The sequence below is a fragment of the Babylonia areolata genome, chromosome 21 (genome assembly GCF_041734735.1).
Source record: "Babylonia areolata isolate BAREFJ2019XMU chromosome 21, ASM4173473v1, whole genome shotgun sequence".
NCBI lineage: Eukaryota > Metazoa > Mollusca > Gastropoda > Neogastropoda > Buccinidae > Babylonia > Babylonia areolata.
Window position 1 is genome coordinate 121,017 of NC_134896.1, and position 23,984 is coordinate 145,000.

The 23,984-nt window shown below is 40.0% G+C and overlaps 1 protein-coding gene across 6 annotated transcripts in view; it reads right to left on the minus strand.

Annotated features, from left to right (window-relative positions):
• LOC143296708 (E3 ubiquitin-protein ligase UBR2-like) overlaps nucleotides 1-23,984 on the minus strand; it is a 185,529-nt gene that overhangs the window by 89,055 nt on the left and 72,490 nt on the right. For 4 of the 6 annotated variants that reach the window (XR_013057156.1, XM_076608757.1, XM_076608758.1 and 1 more), the window contains 5 exons: nucleotides 19,934-19,975; nucleotides 17,068-17,154; nucleotides 15,049-15,110; nucleotides 13,822-13,932; nucleotides 13,110-13,175 (listed from right to left, as the gene is read on the minus strand). Coding sequence is in view for 5 of the 6 variants with exons in the window: in XM_076608757.1 (XP_076464872.1) it covers nucleotides 13,110-13,175; nucleotides 13,822-13,932; nucleotides 15,049-15,110; nucleotides 17,068-17,154; nucleotides 19,934-19,975 (368 nt within the window). In the remaining variant the exon portion in view is untranslated. The remainder of the gene's footprint in view (nucleotides 1-13,109; nucleotides 13,176-13,821; nucleotides 13,933-15,048; nucleotides 15,111-17,067; nucleotides 17,155-19,933; nucleotides 19,976-23,984) is intronic. The other 2 variants (XM_076608759.1, XM_076608760.1) reach the window with 1 other exon arrangement.

Here is a 23,984-nt window from a genome sequence, read left to right on the forward strand (position 1 = left end):
TTTCCTATCACCATTATTCCCGGCGCGATGAGTTTTTGGGGGAACCCCAGAGTATGTGCAAGACGCTCAGAAAGTTCAATCGATTTGGTGCTCTTTATTCTCAGATAGCCACTCGGAGCGTGCAAGTCTAACTCTGCACCGTGGGGGGTGAACACTTCTTTATTCAATTCACACACATTATAATAACCATCTGGGATTATTATCTTATGATCGGTAGTAGTAAAGAAATTGTTTCCGAGCTCATCACTGATATTTTTCCAGTTGGGATAATAAGTTATTTCACGCAGCGCGATTTCTAGTCTTCCACTTTGATTAGATATGCACCGCGGTAATTCGTCTTTTTGAATATCGGTTGTTATTATATACATAGCTATGAATAAGAAAATTTACAGCTTCAATAAGGACGCGTCCTATACAACCGGGTATAAAGAAAAAAGAATAAGTTGTACGCGAGTGATCTACGTGAACAGCGAATATTCTTTTACCGCCAAGTTTCCCGATGTTTTTCAGTCTTATGCGAACCCCACTATGACTGGGGAGATGAATGCAGCCTGGCTTGCGTGGAGAAACAACCCGATAGTGTGGTGGCAGAATCAAATCAATTTTGTGGTATGGTGCGCGACCGCCGGGTGTGGAGTAACGGAAGAACATTTTCAAGCTTCTGATCCGTTTATTCGAGCCGTGTATAGGTTTCATTTTTACTATCAGATTCGGAGGTTATTGGACGAGTTAAAAATCCCGCTACCCACCGACCAAGCATTTAACATGTATAATAATCCGTTTGATAAAACAGTTTATCAGCGTTTGTGTGCCGAATTTGGGCAGAGGGATTGGAGACAGAAAATAGAAAAGCATGGCTTTGGTTTGGGAGAATTTATTCAGGCTGAGACCCCCGGTGGGGCTGCACGACAGGCAATGAGAAACAGAGGAGAGGGACCTGTGTTCTTTAGCCCCCACGATAAAATCAGACATACGGTGGACATCACCCGGGCTTGGACAACATTTATTCCTGATAAGGGGTTGGGTTTTACACATGCGGGGATAGTTCGTCTCAACGATAGCATTCGCACTTATGTGTGGGCTCTAATAGGGTCACAAGCGCAAACGCGCACGAGTATAACAACAAAAGGAACTGGATTTGATGCGCAAAAACAATTTTTAGCCAATGTTGAAGATGCGATTAATGCCCCCGAAAACCTACAAACGGCGATAAAAAAATACCAGGACGTTCTCCAGTACGCGAGATCCGAAGTAAACTTTGCATTTGGTGTTGGCCTTTATATGGCCCCATCTGATATGGCATTGAGGGTTGGTACACACATTAATTATAATAATAAAATTGTCATTGCGACAGAAGAACAGAATATTGGTGTTAATGATGGATTAAACGAACTACCACACATTGTACCACCTACCCAAAGTGTTCCACCTACCCAAAGTGCTCCACCTACCCAAAGTGTTCCTGCATACTATTTTGTTGCCCCATCAGGAAAAGCTCTTCAATGGTCTAGAGGTCACTGGGCTCTTGTGCCACCTTCTGATGCAGACTTGGCAATGCTTGATGCGAGTAATACGGTGCTCGATTATAAATCACACAAGCCTTTGACAACACCGAGGACAGGAGCGGGTGAAACGAGAGTTTTGTTAGGCATTCGCGGGTGGTTCACTCTTACCTATAGAAATAAAAAATTAATACAAACATCTCGACCAGGATTTGCAATAGCTACCGGTGCTGGTAATAGACCCTTTCTGTATGGTGCAGGTTCTTCGGATAACAAATTTAAACTCAAACCAGCGAAAGTATCGTACGAAGAAGAGCCAACAACTCACAAAGACTATAAAGTCGCTCTTACTTTAGGATTGATAGGTGGTATTTACTTTCTCTTCTTTAAATAATCAAACAGGAGGAGGCCAGCACCGAGCACGAGTGCCCACAGGTTGTTGGCTAACCACCCAACCGCTTTACCCAACGTGCTTAATAACCACGAAACAATAGCCCCAATGACTCCTGGGAGGGCATCAATCGCCTTTAAACCTAATTTTTTAAGTAATTCTCCCAAATCTTTAAGTCTTTTTCTTATCCAGTTGTCATCTTTTTTACCCGGAGTGCCCCCTCCACCCGTGACGGCCAAAACGATAGTGCTGATAATCATACCAAAGGCAGTAAGAATGGAAACGATAGTAATGCCTTGTTCTCTAAAAAGCGTTCGAATACGTTCCGCTAGTGTTGTGTCCTCCTCAAGAATTCTGTGTATCGTTTCACGCATTCTGCTGATTTGAGATCGCAGCGCTTCTTTGTGTGTTGATATCGCTTCTAGCCGTGCAGCACGCTCGATGTTTAGATCGTCTAATTGTAAACGCAAGGGTTTGATTTCGCTTTCATCTTTATCAGCTAGTTCCGCAGACTGAATTCTTATTTTTAAAGTTGATATTTCTTCATCCAGGTGAGAGAGTTTTGAGAGGTTGTCAGAAAGATTACCGCGCTGTCTTTGCATGGCTTTGTCTAAACCTTTGAGTTCACGAACATAACCACCCAGTTCATCGGTGAGGGGAGGATCATCTATAGTTTTAAGTACTTCATCAATTGTATTTGGTGAGAAATCATCCATCTCAATTTCTTCACCCAGTTTGGCTTCAACCTTTTGGAGAGCCGCGACCGTTTGGGGTTTTAAGTTTTTCCTCCTCCAGTCTACAAAACCAAGTTCCTCGCGAATAATATTTGCTCCACCAGGTTTTCCCGCTAGTGTTGAAAGTGCTAGGGGTTGTTTCGTGCGGACGTTAATGATATTAAAATCTGGATTATTTTTTAATCGTAGTGTACCTCTACTATCAAGTTCAAAATTGGTATAATTTCGCCCAACATCGGGCTCTTGTCCAAATGCATCATAGTAATCATCAACCGCGCTCTTTAATAATTCTGTTTGCAAGAAACCAGATTCTATTATTCCACCTTCTGCGAACCCTTCCGCCATCTCACCACCTTCCGCCATATTAAACTTATAATATAAAGTTATATCATTATATCTATATAAAACCAAAAAAAATGAGTGGAAGAAAGCTTAATCCAATGAGAAGTTTGCGGGAGCCGCGGGGGACAAAGGGCGTGCGGCAGACTGTCGTGATTACTAACAATCCGTCAACTATCGATCAGAATCAACAACTTCTTGTACGCTTTCCTAATTTAGGTGTTGATGATGTGATCGTTCCGGGGAGTGTTCGGCTAGCATTCAAAATTTCTTTGACTTCTACCACAGATGTGAACAGAACACTCGTTGATAATATTGGTAGAGCCATAGTACGTAAAACAACCATTCGCATTTCCGGTAATGAAATCATGAGCGTTGAAGATAGTGATGTATTTTATACTTATGGAGATCTTTGGCGAACTCGACAAGAACGAAGAAACGCCGTTTATCAAGGTATTGACTTAACTACACACCGTAATGTGACACGATTGCGTATTAACGCGGATAATGGAGATGACACTATCGCTAGAGATGCCGCCATTGCGGAGGCTTATGGTAATCGATTTTGTATTCCGCTTGATTTCGAATTGCTAGAATCTCATGCACCATTTTATCAGAGTGCTCTCGGCGATCGCCTGGAGTATGAACTTACCTTTAACGCTTATAGCAAGGTTATCCGCAGCACAGACCCGGATGCATCCTATACGATAGAAGGGATTAGTCTCGAGTTTGAGAAAGTCACACAACCCGAACTTGCGAGACAGATAGCCGGTTATTATTCAGGTAGGCTCGCTATTTTATTTGATAGAATACTACGACATCGTAAAATTCCTCTGGACAAATCTGACACACTCTGGAATATTAATCTCAACGTGCCGGCAAAAAGTATGAAGGGTGTACTGCTGTTGTTTGATGAGTATTACAATCCTAAGATCGATAAGGTTGAAGTGACGATCGAAGGTGTGCCCAATCAACTGTTTAGTCAAGGTATGCGTTCCTATCAACAATGGGATGAAATCAGAAAGTTTTTCGGAACGCAAAAACGCGACCCCGAAGTAGACAAAGTGGTAAAAGATTTAGAACTAGCGGATGTCACAATCGGTGAATATTTCACGAATAATTATGCTCTTTGGTTGGATATGCGCACCACAGATGATAATTCTCTTCACGGGAGTGGACGTCGTATCGAAAATGCGTCTGAAGGCATTACGATTCAGATTCAGAAAAAAGCTGAAACGGCAGAACCGCTAAATGCGTATGTATTTGTAATTATGGATGGACAATTAAATATAGAAGATGGAAGATTTGTCGAGGCTGTTTACTAAAGAAGCACATTCCGCAATTATTTGCGGGCAAACTGGGTGTGGTAAGACCGAATTTATTTTAGATTTATTACAAACGACATATCGTGGTGTGTTCGAGAATATTGTAATTCTATGCCCTACTCTCGAATATAATAAAGCCTATCGATCCCGAGTGTGGGTAAGAAAGGACCGCGGGGTATACACCGTTAATCCCGGTGATAAACTTCACGAATGGCTTGGGCTGTTTTTTGAAATATTTGCCGGGGAGCCAACGTTGTACATCATCGATGACTGTAGTGACTTAAAGGCTCTTACTCAAAAGAAGCAAATGTTGAGTAAACTCGCATTTTCTGGAAGACACGCGAAACAGTCTGTGTGGGTGTTGACTCAGAAATACAACTCGGTTCTTACTGACCTTCGCGAACAAACAAAATGGGTGGCTTTATTTCACTGTAAGGATAGGGACTCGTTTGATGAGTGTTTAAGAGAAAACGATGTCATTCCAACACAAAATGAACGTAAAGAGGTTAGGAAATCATTGGCAAATACCAAACACTCCAAGTTGATATTAAAAACTGATCAACCAGTTGCATATAAAATTTGCTAGTAATAATCAACAGCTGTTTAACAATGCTTAACAGTTCCTTAGCACTGGTTAGCAATTTCTTAACACTGGTTAGCAATTTCTTAACACTTTTAGTCGTTGGATTTGTAGTTTTTTATTATTTTAAACTTAAAAGGAGATATATAGAATATAAGAAGAAGATGGACCAATTACTATCCGAGGATCCCAAACGCGACAGGCTTATGGCGGTGGTCTCAGCCGGTGGAGCAAAAGAATATTTAGGGAAAGAGTTTAGTGTTGATAAAATCGAAGCGATGAAAGATCCGGATATAGACAAGCTTTATACGAGATACGAAGCGAGTTTAGGATCGATGATTACAAAATCACTCGGTAATACAATTATACAACTGTATACCAGAGCAGTTTGTATGTATCTCCCAATTGATGACCAAACAAAATTAAATAGTGATCTCGAGCAAGATCCATTCCTGGGACATGCGCTTAACAGTTTTACTTGCGAACTATATCACAGATTTGGCATGTTCTTAGCTCCGCTCACCACAGCTGTAACTACTGTTAAACATTGTCAATTTAATAAATATAATGGAGGAAGTAACGAAACCGAAGAATCAGAAGAAAGTTGAAGCGGGTCGAAAAGGTGCTGCTGCTAGAAAAGCAAAACATGAAGAACTTCTCGAAAAACTTCGAAAAGCGAAAGATGAACAACAACAAGAACCATCATCATCGAGGAGACCAGATCACGTTTTTATCAATCCCTTGTACATTGCTGCTGCGATGATAATAGGTTGTGGTGTTTACATATATTTTAATCGGTCGAAAAAACCACCACCACCACCTGTGGTAACAAAACCCAACCCATTTATCATGTATTGAACATTAATTTGTACACTATTTATAAACAACAATGGCAACGCCAAATATAAACGGTAAAGAAATTGCAAACACTGTATACCACGCGGTTGTGGTCAGCGCATTGGCCGCTGGTTACTCGAGATTGACAAAATTAATATTTACGAAAGCCCCGACACCTAGACTGGCTTTCAACCTCGAAGATATCGGGATGGTCACTTTGGATATAGCCCTCGCTATGGCTACGAAGGATATGTTGGAAAAACAAGGTATTCTCCCACATGATATTTTGAAGTAATAATAATATCATCATTATAGTATGGCATCAGTAGCGTTACTCGTTGGTGGGGCAGTAGTAAACGCTTTAGCATTTACCGGAAGTAATTTTTTATTTAGTAAACTGGGGTCTTCAGACGCGTTAGAAGAACAGAAACGACACAACAAAGCGCAAGAACAACTTCAGGCAGCGACCGCAGAATGGCAGAAAGAGAGGATTCAACGTTTAGATTATATCAATGAAAAACTAAGACAACAACAACATGCTGTGAACACGTTTAAGGATGTGGATATGGCTATGCAAGAATATTATAAAGTGATGGGGGAGCCACTACCCCCTCTTTCTCAAAAACCCCAACTTTCAGATTTTTATACACCCTCAGAGGGACAAAAAGATCGAGAATACGTATTTATTATCATGACCATGGTCATTTTTGGCGTTGCGATTTCAAAATATTAAACATTTACTTTCTTAAATAAAATGGAAAAGATCTATTACAGCCCAAGCGGTTATTGGAAGGGTTATTCGGCGATTAAAAAACTCGCGAAAGCAGCCAAGGTGTCTGAGGATGAGGCTAGAAAATGGTTACAAAAACAAGCTATATGGCAAATTTATCTACCCCCTCCAAAGTATATTCCGAGAGCAAAATTTGATATTACTATCCCAAATGAGGTTCATCAGGCTGACCTTTTATTTTTACCCTATGACAGAATCAGGCGTAAGACGTATAAGTATGCGCTGACTGTCGTTGATGTTGCAAGTCGATATAAAGAAGCCGAACCCCTAACAACGAAAGACAGCGTCGAAGTGGCGGCCGCTTTTTTACGTATTTATGACCGTAGCCCTTTGAAGTTGCCCAAACTTCTTCAGGTAGATCCTGGCCGAGAGTTTATGGGTGCTGTGAACAAAATTTTTAAAAAAGTAAGGCGTGGAAAGACACACAGAAGCCAGGCTATTGTAGAAAGATTTAATCGTACGCTGGCAGAACGATTGTTTAGTCATCAATATGTGGCTGAAATGAAATCGCCGAATCGATCAACAGAATGGGTCACTAGATTACCGGCTGTTGTGGCTGCATTGAATAATGAGGTGACGAGACTTATAGGTAAGAAACCGTCGGTCGCAATAAAGGCCAAATCGGTAGAAGCTGAATCCTCTGCACCGACTAAAGATGATAAAGGAGAGTTACCGCCTGATGCGCAAGTTCGGTACTTGTATGAGCCCGGTGAGCTCGAGGGTGGAGCTCGCAAACGAGCAACGGATCCCGTTTGGTCTCTTAAAGTTTATAATATTAAGCGTATGATGCCCGGCGATCCTATTCTTTATTATTTACAAAATGGCCCATCCAGAGGGTTTGTACACGAAGAGCTTATGGTTGTTCCTCACGATACAGAAATACCATAGTGCCCGTAGGCGTAAGATGTAATACCATCATCTAGCCAATAGCGTTTGGAATCGTACGGTGAGAGTGATGTCTTCATTTGCTTGATCGTGTACATCTTGTGCTTATACGATCTGAACGTTCTCATACAATTAGTAAATTGAACAGATCGATCAATACACTCCTTATACATATCGGGTTCAATGTCATCCTTCACCACACATTTTTTTATGCCCTTGGCTTTCTTGATAACTGATCCATCATCCGCTACAACCGAATACATCTTTGAGCGCAAGCCGCAGAATTGTCGGATCGGTTTACATCCGAGCTCACTTTTCATGTATCCTGGCACTTTCTCTATCGATTTATCATACAATGGATGATCTTTTGGAAAATTACTGCGGTCATGTACATTATCATCCATACAAGCGATAAAATCCTCGCATTCTACGTGGAGAATGAATGAATCGGTATCAGTATATAACAACCTGCATCCATATTTTTTCTTGTAGTGGTTGTAATACAAATCATACATGAGATACTTTGATAGGTCGAGAATGGCCATCCCGATATAGATAGGTTTATTGAGCACAAGCTTATTTTTTTTGTAGTGAATCGCTAGAAGTTTCTCGTTGATGATCATATGATCGACATAAGCCGGTTTGTTTATTAGTTTGCGTGCCTTGTCCTCTTCATCTAACTTGAATAATTTGATATTCGTTCTCATTCTGATATTTTCCATAGTTTTACCAAATACCGAGTTGTTCATTAATTTATACAGATCTTTATCGGCATCGTTAGTAGCGGCTTGTCTCAGTTTGGTGTTCATCAATATATAGGGCGCCATCCAGGGACTTTGATTAAACTTTAACACTTTTGTGATTTTAGTTACTTTCATGCCAAGTTGCGTGTATAGCTTGAGATTTCTATAGTGAACGACATAACCAACCTTATTCCATAGATTCGGAACTAATTTTCTCGTTTCCTTTCCGCGCATCTCGAGTTTTTCACGAAGGCGTCGTTGATAGGGTGAGAGGTTTTCGAGTTTTATTTCTATTTTCTCAGGAGCTAGGGGATAATCGTTATGTTCGTCGTGTAATTCCTCAGGGTACTCGATATCACACTCCACAATATATCCCGTCTCATCATCGTCGGGGTGATTTAGAATCTTTTCGAGATTAGCATCGTTATCCCAGATAAATCCACCCGTGGGTAAAGCTTGTAACATCGCCCAACCATACAAGTTGTTCGCGTCGAGATACATGATATACGAATCCGTTTTTTCAGGTCTGTAATCTTTCATATACTTGTTATTAGCCTCCGCGTATCTTCTTACAGTCATACTGATTCCACCGCGTATTCCCGCCTCTATCATGTTATATTGATCGATATCCGTCAACAGTTCGAGTTCTATTCCCGTACTCTTGAGTAAAGCATCCCAAGACATTCCGGGAAGCGTGTAATAATGAACAGGATCGAGATTATGAGTTCGCAAACACGTATTTCTAAAATTCTGGAACACATCGGCAAGTAACAACACATCAGTGACTAAGTACAGATCGTTATAATCACCTAGATTCTTACATTTAAACTTCTTCCACACATTCTTGGCATGCTCGTGGTCACTTTCTGATATATCCGTGTTGTTAAGTTTACTAAAGAAATGACTTTTCTTTGGTAGTTTCGTATCTTCGTATTTACTCCAATCGGTAATATATTCGTACGGAAAGACTCCTTTTCTCGTAACGAGCTTGAACTCCTCCTCATCTGTGAAATGTTTGCGCGTTAAAAACTTCTTATCATCCGGAAGGTTCTTCGCAAGCTGGTCGAGACTCGAACTCAAGAATGCGAAACTATCTAAAAACTTCAACCTTCCCCAACTGAATGTGATGTACTTCTCTTTATTATTCGCGATACACGTAATTCTACCACCACCTTTGTTCGCGAGCTCCGAAATGATCGCGTGAGAGTCGTAACCTTTGAGGTTGTGAAATAATATCGACAACACAAATTCGTCGGGTTTTATTCTCAATTTAAGATTACACGATGCATGCGCGGCACCTCTATATTTCCCTGTGATATGGTCATGATCTCTTACTTTATCATTTGCGGGTAGTTCCCCTCTACATATCCAACAAACTCGTTCGTTTTCAAACGATTCGTTATCTTTTTTGGTCATCTTTATTGGAACTGGTTTTTTCAATTCCTTGACAGTATGATAATATATTCTTTGAAGTTTTTCGAGAAAATGACTGACCGCATTCTCACCACGAAATAGTTGCGGTTTGTACGCCCTTCCATCAGACCTAACATGCACAAACCCGTATGACGAGATGATGTGTTCGCTTTCTTTGATGGTATTATTCGAATGGGAATCGTCTTTTATTTCTTTACAAATCGCCTCAAAATCAGCATATATCACATCACTAACTTGCATTTGTTTTTGAAAATTGGTAAATTTGATCATTTTTGTCTTCTCCGATGGCATCTCAGCGCGAGAATAGTTCTTGTGGTTGATCTGCGCGCATCGCTTAATATGTTCTTCTAAAAGTTCTGATGATGTTGTACCTGTCAAGCAATACTCACAAAAGTACATGGCTGCTTTGTGTTTGTTTGTATTACTCAGTAGTCTGTTAAAATTCTTAATATAAGTATAATGTTGTCCACCATTTTCATTTTCTATAATAAGAAGTTTAATACGCTCCATGTTGGTGGGTTGTTTTGATATTCTTGCGCGTTCAATCGTTTTATTTTTTAAATAGTATACATTAATAGCAATATTATTTTGAGTCTCGATCCTTGTAATTTGTTTTATTGGTGTAGGAAAGTCAATATTTTCAAAATTAAACCCATCATCAGAAGGATAGGAATAAGTTAAATTAGAATTCGCTTTTGCTGGAAACTTGTGTGCACGTAAACAATGTCTTATACATTGATCATCTTTATTTTTAATATTAATCACAGCTCTTTTATTTTTTAACCACTGTGGTGATTCAATAAAGGATCCTGGAGATGTAATAGAAACTCTATTCACCCATAAACTAAAGATTCTTTTAATGAACCATCCTGAACCTTCATTTGTAAAATTTTCTATTTTTAACAAAATCTGTTTTATTTGTTTTTCAATATCTTGATCATCAACAACATCAATAATACTTTGATATTCCGATCGAAATACAGCTACAGTAGTATCATTATTTTTAATTTGACCAAACTCCACCGTTAAAACAATATTTTGTTTGGTCAGTGGAATAGCTCTTTGGTTAATAGTGTCCACTTTACTCATCATAAACGAAAGCGGATCTATTTCATTTGGAAGAGCCGCAAGTTTATAATTTTTAATAATACTACCAAACTCCTCCGTGGATTCAGCTTTATGTTGTAGTTGACGTATATTTTTAATAAGTTCATCTTTTTTCATTCTACTAAAACCACGAATTTTGAGCTTTCGTGCAATATCTTTAAGCGTAGCATTGGTCTCCCCCTCCAAAGCATCAAACCCCAGTGCTTTAATCAACTCAGTTTTATTCATAGATTCATGATTAGGAATCTCTTTTCTTGAAGCGAGATCACGGTAATATTTTTCAGAATATCGTTGCACCATTTTTCTCTCTATATATACTATTATATTTTTTTCTCTAATAGGATTTTTTTACAAGTTGATCAATCTCTGAATCCAATGATTACTCCACCAAAGGGTGGAATATACCCTCTTGCATAAGTTTCAAAAGGGTCAATTTCATCATCGTCATCATCATCATCAGAAATATAACCCTCAGAGTCGCTTGAATGTTCTCCACAATCGGGTATAGGATCAATCTTTTTCTCCATGGGAGGAGGCTTCTCTTTTTTATGCTTACATTTACAACAAATAACATACTTCGTACGTACATAAAGGTTGCATTTTATACAAAGTACTGGAAGTGACATTCCTTTTCTATGACATTTAATATGATCTTTACAATAGAGCCCCATGCAAGCTCGACCGCATACTCTATTTGTTTTAACTTGGGGGTACTCACAAATGTTATGTGGAAAAGGCATTATTTTTTCTATATATACAATATAATCTTTTCTCTAATAGGGTGATCACAATCTTCGCGCGCGGGTGGGAAGATACGCGGAGGCAGGCTGTGCGCGGGACCACTCTCCCGTTCCCACTACACACGCCGTGCGGTCGCTTGCCAGCACACACACACGGGGAACGGGGTGACCGTTTCGCTCCCCATACACATAACTGGTTATAACTGGTTTTAACTAGATTTTTTTTATGATGCTTGAGGGCGGTATTGCGCGGTTTTGGGCTGGGGTCGGTTGTATATAGAACCCCCATGACCGTTTCGCTCCCCCATACACATATCCAACCATTTTTTTTATCTTGTGATTTGGCTCTCCATACACATATAACTTGTTTTAACTATATATTTTTTTTTTATGCTTGAGGGTCATATTACTCCAACATACACAGGTTTTGACTAAATTTTTTTTATGCTTGAGGGCCTTAACACAAGCTAATACGCCCAAAAAAGTTGTATATAGAACCCCCATCTCTTATACTACTTACACAGGAAAGTCCCACACACCACACAGAGAGACACAGGAAAGTACCACCCACCACACAGACAGACAGACAGAGGAAAGTACCACACACCACACAGACAGACACAGGAAAGTCCCACACACCACACAGACAGACACAGGAAAGTCCCACACACCACACAGACAGACACAGGAAAGTCCCACACACCACACAGACAGACACAGGAAAGTACCACCCACCACACAGACAGACAGAAAGAGGAAAGTACCACACACCACACAGACACACACAGGAAAGTACCACACAGACAGACACAGGAAAGTCCCACACACCACACAGACAGACAGACAGAGGAAAGTACCACACACCACACAGACACACACAGGAAAGTACCACCCACCACACAGACAGACAGACAGAGGAAAGTACCACACACCACACAGACAGACACAGGAACGTACCACACACCACACAGACAGACAGACACAGGAAAGTCCCACACACCACACAGACACACAGACACAGGAAAGTCCCACACACCACACACACAGACACAGGAAAGTCCCACACACCACACAGACATACAGACACAGGAAAGTACCACACACCACACAGACACAGGAAAGTCCCACACACCACACAGACAGACACAGGAAAGTCCCACACACCACACAGACAGACACAGGAAAGTCCCACACACCACACACACAGACACAGGAAAGTACCACCCACCACACAGACAGACAGAAAGAGGAAAGTACCACACACCACACAGACACACACAGGAAAGTCCCACACACCACACAGACAGACACAGGAAAGTCCTACACACCAGACAGACAGACACAGGAAAGTCCCACACACCACACACACAGACAGACACAGGAAAGTCCCACACACCACACACACAGACACAGGAAAGTCCCACACACCACACAGACAGACACAGGAAAGTCCCACACACCACACAGACAGAGGACACAGGAAAGTCCCACACACCACACACACAGACAGACACAGGAAAGTCCCACACACCACACAGACAGACACAGGAAAGTCCCACACACCACACAGACAGACAGACACAGGAAAGTCCCACACACCACACAGACAGACACAGGAAAGTCCCACACACCACACAGACAGAGGACACAGGAAAGTCCCACACACCACACACACAGACAGACACAGGAAAGTCCCACACACCTGAAGCATTATGATGTCCTTGTTGTACATTTCCTCACGACAGCGCACGTTGTGGTAAAAGTAAATCTGAAACATCACCACTGGATCTTAAAGAACAATTCCACAAATCAGGATATGGATGGAGGGTGAGGCAGGGTGGGGGGGGGCTTGGGGAAAGGGGAGGGGGGGCACAGACACATCCATGTTTCTTTGACAATACACCATTCCCTCTCCTTAGACCGGTCAGGCCAGAATGTAAAGAAGTGAGTATTTATGTATTTATCTATTTATCAAAAATTGTTATTTATCATCCAGCCAACCACACATGGTTTCTCACATAGGATTTCCAGAAGGTGGAGATGCAACTTAAACTGAAAAAAATGCAAGCATGGATGCATCCATGCACGCACACGAGAGAGTGGAGGAAAAAAAAGCACAATAGGATGGAGGACCAACTTTTTTTCTTAATTTTGAGAAAAAAAAGAGTGGCAAAAATAGGCCGAAGGACACCCCTCCCCCTCCCCCCAAAAAGAGCCTCAGCATCTCTACATGGGGAAGTCAAGTGAGTACACTGAACACTTTAATGTCAATAGCTTTACAGCCCTAATGACATGGGGGTTCATAATACAAATAACAACATGCATCAGTAGAAGTCAAGTGAGTAGACAGGTGGTAAAAGGAGGCAGAGATAGGTGGTGGGTGGAAAGGGGAGGTGGGGAGGGGGGGGTGATACCTGGTTGAGGAGGGAGAACCCGTTGCGGCGCCACATGCCGGCCTGGGTCTGTGCAATCAGCACCTGCACTCTGAGGGCCGGCTCTATCAGCTCCACCATCTCCTGCCGCTTCTGGCAAACATTGAAGGTTTAAGGTTAAAGGTCACTCTGAGGACCGGCTCTATCAGGTCCACCATCTCCTGCCGCTTCTGGCAAACATTGAAGGTTAAAGGTTAAAGGTCACTCTGAGGGCCGGCTCTATCAGGTCCACCATCTCCTGCCGCTTCTGACAAACATTGAAGGTTAAAGGTCACACTGAGGGCCAGCTCTATCAGGTCCACCATCTCCTGCCGCTTCTGACAAACATTGAAGGTTAAAGGTCACACTGAGGGCCAGCTCTATCAGGTCCACCATCTCCTGCCGCTTCTGGCAAACACTGAAGGTTAAAGGAATAAAGTTCACTCTGAGGGCCGGCTCTATCAGGTCCACCATCTCCTGCTTCTGGAAAACATTAAAGGTTCAAGGTCACTCTGAGGGCTGGCTCCATCAGGTCCACTATCTGCTTTTGTCAAGTCAACTTCACTATCTCTAAAGAGAAATTTCCATGTGGTTGTGTACCTCACAATACAAGTGTAAGATGCACACTTAAAAGACATGCACATGTTCTAAGCATTCAAAGAGATCACATAAAATTTGCACTGACATACTTAAAAGAACATTCCACGTTTAAAACATTATATACTGATTAAATAAACTGATAAATCTGTAAACCAGCCAATCAAGTATTTAATCAACTAATCAATCTATCAGCCAATCAACCATTCAACAGTAACAGCAGCAACAATAATAATAACAATGAAGACGATAACAAGAACAAGAACAACAATAACAATAATAATAATAATATGAACTGAGAAGACATGTTTAAGGAAAAATTATATAAAGCCTAAAACACCAATATACATACTCAATTGCCCTTTATTTCTTTGACTCCTGAGATGATTTGTTTTTGTTTTTGTTTTGTTTTTCTATGATTACAGATAGTTTTAAAATAAAATATCAATGAAACATTATCTAAGATACTGCCAGAAAATACTGCTCTCACTTTCGTGCTTTTCAGAACGTTAAATCTCCAGCTGCCTGTATAGAGAGGAAGAGAACTCACTATGTTAACACATCAACTAGTGTGTGCCCGGACATCGACACACACAACACAACAAATGAAGAAATACATATAAAGACACTGACCGAAACTTTCAGTTCTGGGGATTCGAACATGAGGCCATAGTTCTCCAGGTGGATGTACAATGCTGAAAATGTACATCATCATGTCAATTCTTATAATTTGCAAACACACACACACACACACACACACACACACACACACACTTAAATTCACACACGCACGTTCACGTAAGCATACATACATGCCTGTGCACGCGCGCACACACACACACACACACACACACACACACACATACACACACATACACACACAAATGAAAGAAAAGAGAGCATAGATGACAGGAAAGAGGAAATGAGAGAGAAAAAAGAATGGAGAGGAGAACAGAGAAGAGAAACGAGAAGAGCAGATCAAAGAGAGAGAGAGAGATGAGAAGAGAGAGAGAGAGAGATGAGAATAAAAAGAAGAAACAGAGGAGACAGGAGAAGAGAGGAGAAGAAAGAGAGAGAGAAGAAAATGAAGAAATAGAGGAGACAGGAGAAGAGAGAGAAGAAAAAGAAGAAATAGAGGAGACAGGAGAAGAGAGAGAAGAAAAAGAAGAAATAGAGGAGACAGGAGAAGAGAGAGAAGAAAAAGAAGAAAAAGAAGAAATAGAGGAGACAGGAGAAGAGAGGCGAAGAAAGGAGAGAGAAGAAAAAGAATAGAGAAGACAGGAGAAGAGAGAGAAGAAAAAGAAGAAATAGAGGAGACAGGAGAAGAGAGGCGAAGAAAGGAGAGAGAAGAAAATGAAGAAATAGAGGAGACAGGAGAAGAGAGGAGAAGAGAAGAGAGAGAAGAAAAAGAAGAAATAGAGGAGACAGGGGAAGAGAGGAGAAGAAAGAGAGAGAGAAGAAAATGAAGAAATAGAGGAGACAGGAGAAGAGAGAGAAGAAAAAGATGAAATAGAGGAGACAGGAGAAGAGAGGAGAAGAGAAGAGAGAGAAGAAAAAGAAGAAATAGAGGAGACAGGGGAAGAGAGGAGAAGAAAGAGAGAGAGAAGAAAATGAAGAAATGGAGGAGACAGGAGAAGAGAGAGAAGAAAAAGATGAAATAGATGAGACAGGAGAAGAGAGGAGAAGAAAAAGAAGAAAAAGAAGAAATAGAGGAGACAGGAGAAGAGAGGAGAAGAGAAGAGAGAGAAGAAAAAGAAGAAATAGAGGAGACAGGGGAAGAGAGGAGAAGAAAGAGAGAGAGAAGAAAATGAAGAAATAGAGGAGACAGGAGAAGAGAGGAGAAGAGAAGAGAGAGAAGAAAAAGAAGAAATAGAGGAGACAGGGGAAGAGAGAAGAAAGAGAGAGAGAAGAAAAAGAAGAAATAGAGGAGACAGGGGAAGAGAGGAGAAGAAAGAGAGAGAGAAGAAAAAGATGAAATAGAGGAGACAGGAGAAGAGAGAGAAGAAAAAGATGAAATAGAGGAGACAGGAGAAGAGAGGAGAAGAAATAATAATAATAATGGATACTTAAATAGCACACTATCCAGAAATCTGCTCTAGGTGCTTTACAAAAACACCTTTGTTAACATAATACATCATATCTATGTTATATACACACACCAAAATGTGACTACACACACACACACACACACACACACACACACACACGCTGCATACATACATTTTAACATACATGTGTATCTAACAGCTACCCTAACACATACGCACACAAAGGCAGGCACAAACTTACATAAACACACGCACACACAATACACATTCATATACATGCATGTAGTTATGTACACATACATATGTATACACACATAGTCAAGCACAGCTAACGCAAAGGAAGTGGACCTGCCACAATTGAACTTATTGCTGAGGGAAAAGGTGAGTTTTGAGACGAGATTTAAAAGATGCGAGGGAATCAGAATGACGGAGGTTATCAGGGAGCTTGTTCCACGAAAGGAGAGAGAAGAAAAAGAAGAAATAGAAGAGACAGGAGAAGAGAGAGAAGAAAAAGAAGAAATAGAGGAGACAGGAGAAGAAAGGAGAGAGAGAAGAAAAAGAAGAGAGGAGAGGAAAGGCGAGGCAGCAGGAGGTGAATACTGACAGGCGAGGAATCGTGAGATGGGCAGGTGGATGGACACAGGCTGTGAGCTGACGTTGTACTTCACACACTTGGCTGTGTGCCCCTCCACTGTAAACACCATCATCAGCATCAGCATCAAAATCAACAACCTTATCAATATCAACATCATTCACAGCGTCATCAACCTTGTTAACTATATTCGCCCACTCAGTGATCCAAATCCTATGTTTACGCACGCAGTGATCCAAATTCTATTCTAATTCTAACTATATTTAGGACCCAAATCCTAACTATATTTACCCACCGAGTGATCCATATCCTTACTTTATGCATGCACTCAGCTATCCAAATCTAACTATATTTACTATCCAAATCCTAATTGTATTTACCCACTCAGCTATCCAAATCCTCACTTCATTCACTCAGCTATCCAAATCTAACTATATTTACTATCCAAATCCTAATTGTATTTACCCACTCAGCTATCCAAATCCTCACTTCATTTACACTCAGCTATCCAAATCTAACTATATTTACTATCCAAATCCTAATTGTATTTACCCACTCAGTTATCCAAATCCTCACTTCATTTACACTCAGCTATCCAAATCTTAACTATATTTACAATCCAAACCCTAACTATATTTATTTACCCACTCAGTCATCCAAATCCTAAATCAATTTACCCACTCAGCTATCCAAATCCTAACTATATTTACAATCCATATCCTAATTATATCAACCCACTCAGTGATCTAAATCCTAACTATATTTACCGACTCAGTGATCGAAATCCTAACTATATTTACCCAATCTGTGATCCAAATCCTATATTTAACCACTCAGTGATCCATATCCTAGTCATATTTACCTACTCAATGATCCATATCCTAACTATTTTTTACCATTTACAATCCAAATCATAGATAGTTACCCACTCAGTGATCCAAATCCTCACTTAATTCACTGCCATATTCTGAACACACCCCAGTCCAGCTGCCATCCTTGACACCATGAAAGCTGGCACTGAACACTGCCCCCATGGCCCACACATCACTATCTGAAGTGCTGGCACACTGTGCTCACGTGTCTGCCTACCATGGCCCACACATCACTATCTGAAGTGCTGGCACACTGTGCTCACGTGTCTGCCTACCATGGCCCACACATCACTATCTGAAGTGCTGGCACACTGTGCTCACGTGTCTGCCTAAGCCATAGAATCTGTGTGCCACAGTTTATATCTCACTCTCACCAGTATTTTCTCCCCCTCCAGTAGTCCTTGATTAGTGGTCTGGGACGTATGACATATGTCATTCCGATGTAAAAGAACCCACAGCAACAAGAGAGTTGTCCCTGGCAAAATTTGTTGGAAAAATCTACTTTGATAGGAAAAGAAATACACTTGCAGGCAGTAAAAAACAAAAAAACAAAACAAAAAAAAAGGGGGGGGGGGGGGGGGGGGGTGTGAGGGTGGCGGTGTTGCTGCACTGTGGCAACACTCTCTCCCAGGAAGAGCAAGCCAAGAAATCTGTTGCAACAACAACTAAAAAGTAACAAAATACAAACCCAGATGAGATATCAACCTTCACACCATGAAACTTGTCATTGTACCATCATCGAGACATCACCGTCTCACAAGGCTTGACAAGGACTTTTCTCAAGGCCTGACTAAGCGCGTTGGGTTATGCTGCTGGTCAGGCATCTGCTTGGCAGATGTGATGTAGCGTATATGGATTTGACCGAACGCAGTGACACCTCCTTGAGCCACTGATACTGATACTGATACCATCTGACATGACACACATCTCTGTTCTATCTTCTTCACAGATTGATTCACTTGAACCCTTCACTTTTCAAATATAAAGATTACAAAGCCTGAACACATCCTGTTAAACAGGCAAACTGTTCAACACCTTTATCAAGGTGTTATTTTTCCTGCTTGCCTCCCCTGGTACAGCCATACCACCAACAACTGACAAAAGCCACAAACACATCAGCACACAAAATGTAAATGCAAACACAAACCCAACCCAATAAACGCAAAACAGTTATTCCTCAAAATGAACACATCAATATGCAAATGGACATCCACAAATCCCAACCTGAAACACACACACACAGAGAAAGAGAGGAAGGGGGAGGTTGGGGGTGGTGAGAAAGGGAGGGAATATTATCGAACAAGTAGAAAGATTTCTTCTTCTTGTTTTGTCATTAAAGATCAGCTGTCCCACTGCAAGTGAACCGGTTATTGGAGGCTGGCATCTCAATACTGTCCAATGTACTAAGTAAGGTATAATCCTAATCAGGATAATCACAATCACTTCAGTTCATCGATAATATTACTTTTGTTTTCTACAATGTTTTCATAAAAACTGTTGTGCAGCAAATCAAACAAAATTCACTGGCAATGTACCTCCTGGTTGCCAAGGTGACATGCTCAACAACTCTTTGTTTCACACACACACAAAAAACACATCAGAATCAAGCCAAAACATGCCGAAAAATTGCTTCAAACATCATGCAAGGTAAGTCGCCACTTGCAAATGAAGTTTTGGTATTCATGTGACCAGCCTGACTACAGATTTTGCAATGACCCCTAAACTGTGGAAAAAACTGCTGTTGGGAGTGTAAGGCTGTATGTCCTGCCCCCTTAGTGCATACAAGTAATGCATGTGTGTATATGCGTGTGTGTGCGTGTGTGTATGTGTGTGTTTATGTGTGTGTGTATGTGTGCGTATCTGCCTCACCTGTGTACATGTGTGTGTGTGTGCACAGAGTGTGGTGCATGCTCTGTGTGTGTGTGTGTGTGTGTGTGTGTGTGTGTGTGTGTGTGTGTGTGTGTGCGTGCACGCACAGAGGGTGTGGGTAGTGCATGCTGTCTCACCTGTCTGAGTCAAATATGGCTCTGGCTGGCTGTCGTCTTGCTCTTGTGGACAGAAAATGTGTTTGTTATTATTTGTAAAGGGTGGGTGTGGACAGAAAATGTGTTTGTTATTATTTGTAAAGGGTGGGTGTGGACAGAAAATGTGTTTGTTAGTTATTTGTAAAGGATGGGTGTGGAGAGAAATGTGTTTATTAGTTATTTGTAAAGGATGGATGTGGACAGAAAATGTGTCTGTTAGTTATTTGTAAAGGGTGGGTGTGGACAGAAAATGTGTCTGTTAGTTATTTGTAAAGGGTGGGTGTGGACAGAAAATGTGTTTGTTAGTTATTTGTAAAGGGTGGGTGTGGACAGAAAATGTGTTTGTTAGTTATTTGTAAAGGGTTGGTGTTGACAGAAAATGTGTTTGTTAGTTATTTGTAAAGGGTGGGTGTGGACAGAAAATGTGTTTGTTAGTTATTTGTAAAGGGTGGGTGTTGACAGAAAATGTGTTTGTTAGTTATTTGTAAAGGGTGGGTGTGGACAGAAAATGTGTTTGTTAGTTATTTGTAAAGGGTGGGTGTTGACAGAAAATGTGTTTATTAGTTATTTGTAAAGGGTGGATGTGGACAGAAAATGTGTTTGTTAGTTATTTGTAAAGGGTGGATGTGGACAGAAAATGTGTTTGTTAGTTATTTGTAAAGGATGGATGTGGACAGAAAATGTGTTTGTTAGTTATTTGTAAAGGGTGGGTGTGGACAGAAAATGTGTTTGTTAGTTATTTGTAAAGGGTGGGTGTGGACAGAAAATGTGTTTATTAGTTACTTGTAAAGGGTGGGTGTGGACAGAAAATGTGTTTGTTAGTTATTTGTAAAGGGTGGGTGTGGACAGAAAATGTGTTTATTAGTTATTTGTAAAGGGTGGGTGTGGACAGAAAATGTGTTTATTAGTTATTTGTAAAGGGTGGGTGTGGACAGAAAATGTGTTTATTAGTTATTTGTAAAGGGTGGGTGTGGACAGAAAATGTGTTTATTAGTTATTTGTAAAGTGTGGATGTGGTGAGAAAATGTGTTTGTTAGTTACTTGTAAAGGATGAATTTGGACAGAAAATGTGTTTGTTAGTTATTTGTAAAGGGTGGGTGTTGACAGAAAATGTGTTTATTAGATATTTGTAAAGGATGGATGTGGACAGAAAATGTGTTTATTAGTTACTTGTAAAGGATGGATGTGGACAGAAAATGTGTTTATTAGATATTTGTAAAGGGTGGGTGTTGACAGAAAATGTGTTTATTAGATATTTGTAAAGGGTGGGTGTTGACAGAAAATGTGTTTATTAGTTATTTGTAAAGGATGGATGTAGACAGAAAATGTGTTTATTAGTTATTTGTAAAGGATGGATGTAGACAGAAAATGTGTTTATTAGTTATTTGTAAATGGGTGTGGAGAGAAAATGTGTTTATTAGTTATTTGTAAAGGGTGGGTGTAGACAGAAAATGTGTTTATTAGTTATTTGTAAAGGGTGGATGTAGACAGAAAATGTGTTTATTAGTTATTTGTAAAGGGTTGGTGTTGACAGAAAATGTGTTTGTTAGTTATTTGTAAAGGGTGGGTGTGGACAGAAAATGTGTTTGTTAGTTATTTGTAAAGGGTGGATGTGGACAGAAAATGTGTTTGTTAGTTATTTGTAAAGGGTTGGTGTTGACAGAAAATGTGTTTGTTAGTTATTTGTAAAGGGTTGGTGTTGACAGAAAATGTGTTTGTTAGTTATTTGTAAAGGATGGGTGTGGACAGAAAATGTGTTGGTTAGTTATTTGTAAAGGATGAATTTGGACAGAAAATGTGTTTATTAGATATTTGTAAAGGGTGGGTGTTGACAGAAAATGTGTTTATTAGATATTTGTAAAGGATGGATGTGGACAGAAAATGTGTTTATTAGTTACTTGTAAAGGATGGATGTGGACAGAAAATGTGTTTATTAGATATCTGTAAAGGGTGGGTGTTGACAGAAAATGTGTTTATTAGATATTTGTAAAGGATGGATGTAGACAGAAAATGTGTTTATTAGTTACTTGTAAATAGGTGTGGAGAGAAAATGTGTTTGTTAGTTATTTGTAAAGGGTGGATGTAGACAGAAAATGTGTTTATTAGTTATTTGTAAAGGGTGGATGTAGACAGAAAATGTGTTTATTAGTTACTTGTAAAGGGTGGATGTAGACAGAAAATGTGTTTATTAGTTATTTTTAAAGGGTTGGTGTTGACAGGAAATGTGTTTGTTAGTTATTTGTAAAGGGTGGATGTTGACAGAAAATGTGTTTATTAGTTACTTGTAAAGGGTTGGTGTTGACAGAAAATGTGTTTATTAGTTATTTGTAAAGGGTGGGTGTGGACAGAAAATGTGTTTGTTAGTTATTTGTAAAGGGTTCGTGTTGACAGAAAATGTGTTTGTTAGTTATTTGTAAAGGATGGATGTTGACAGAAAATGTGTTTATTGTTATTTGTAAAGGGTGGATGTGGAGAGAAAATGTGTTTATTGTTATTTGTAAAGGGTTGGTGCTGACAGAAAATGTGTTTGTTAGTTATTTGTAAAGGGTTGGTGTTGACAGAAAATGTGTTTGTTAGTTATTTGTAAAGGTTTGGTGTTGACTGAAAATGTGTTTGTTAGTTATTTGTAAAGGATGGATGTTGACAGAAAATGTGTTTATTAGTTATTTGTAAAGCGTGGGTGTGGACAGAAAATGTGTTTGTTAGTTATTTGTAAAGGGTGGACGTAGACAGAAAATGTGTTTATTAGTTATTTGTAAAGGGTTGGTGTTGACAGAAAATGTGTTTGTTAGTTATTTGTAAAGGGTGGATGTGGACAGAAAATGTGTTTATTAGTTATTTCTAAAGGGTTGGTGTTGACAGAAAATGTGTTTATTAGTTATTTGTAAAGGGTGGATGTGGACAGAAAATGTGTTTGTTAGTTATTTGTAAAGGATGGATGTTGACAGAAAATGTGTTTGTTAGTTATTTGTAAAGGGTGGATGTTGACAGAAAATGTGTTTGATAATTATTTGTAAAGGATGGATGTTGACAGAAAATGTGTTTATTAGTTATTTGTAAAGGATGGATGTAGACAGAAAATGTGTTTGATAGTTATTTGTAAATGATGGGTGTGGACAGAAAATGTGTTCATTAGTTATTCTGTAAAGGATTTGATTGATGAGAAAATGTGCTTGTTAGTTATTTTGTAAAGGATGGGTGTGGACTGTGGAAAGAAAATATGTATTTTATCTAATTTCTGGTTATTTGTGAAGGATGGGTGTCAGTTGGAACAGTTGATAATAGTCTGTGTTTCAGTGCAGAGAATCAGTGACAGTGTGACATGCAGAGAGGCAGACACTGACCATATAGTGTGATGGCCTAATAGTAACACGTCAGCCCAGGAAGCAAGAGAATCTGAGCTCACAGGATCAAATCCCACATTCAGCAGTAGTTTCTTCCTCTCCATAAGAAGTGGTGATGAAGAAGCAGGTTTTTCGGATGAAACAATAAACCTGGGTCCTGTATGTAGCATGCACCGAAAAGAACCCCTGCCAACTAAAGGGCTGTCCCTGGCAAAATTTTGTAGGAAAATATGAAAATCCACTTAGGAAAAGAAATACACCTACAGGCTGAAAAAATAATTTTAAAACAAAATATATATATATATACAGGTGGTGCTGCACTGCAATGACAAACTCTCCTTGAGGAGAGCAGCCTGAATTTCACACAGAGAAACCAGTTGTTATAAGAGTGACACAACACAACACAACACAACACAACACATCAACTGTTGAAGTAGCTGAGCCATGACCTGCAACCAATTATTTCCCCTTGTTGAGAAAATTTGGACCACATGCAGTGTTCTGGGTGACTGTGGTGGCAAGATTTGGGTGTGAGAAAAAGACTGATGCTTGTACAATGTTGTATTCATTCTGAAAGGGTTTAGCAGCAAAAATATGAGTAAATAATTATATATATATATATATATATAGAGAGAGAGAGAGAGAGAGAATGGCTTGTCCATGTTCGTCATGCTCTCAAGTGACTGTTT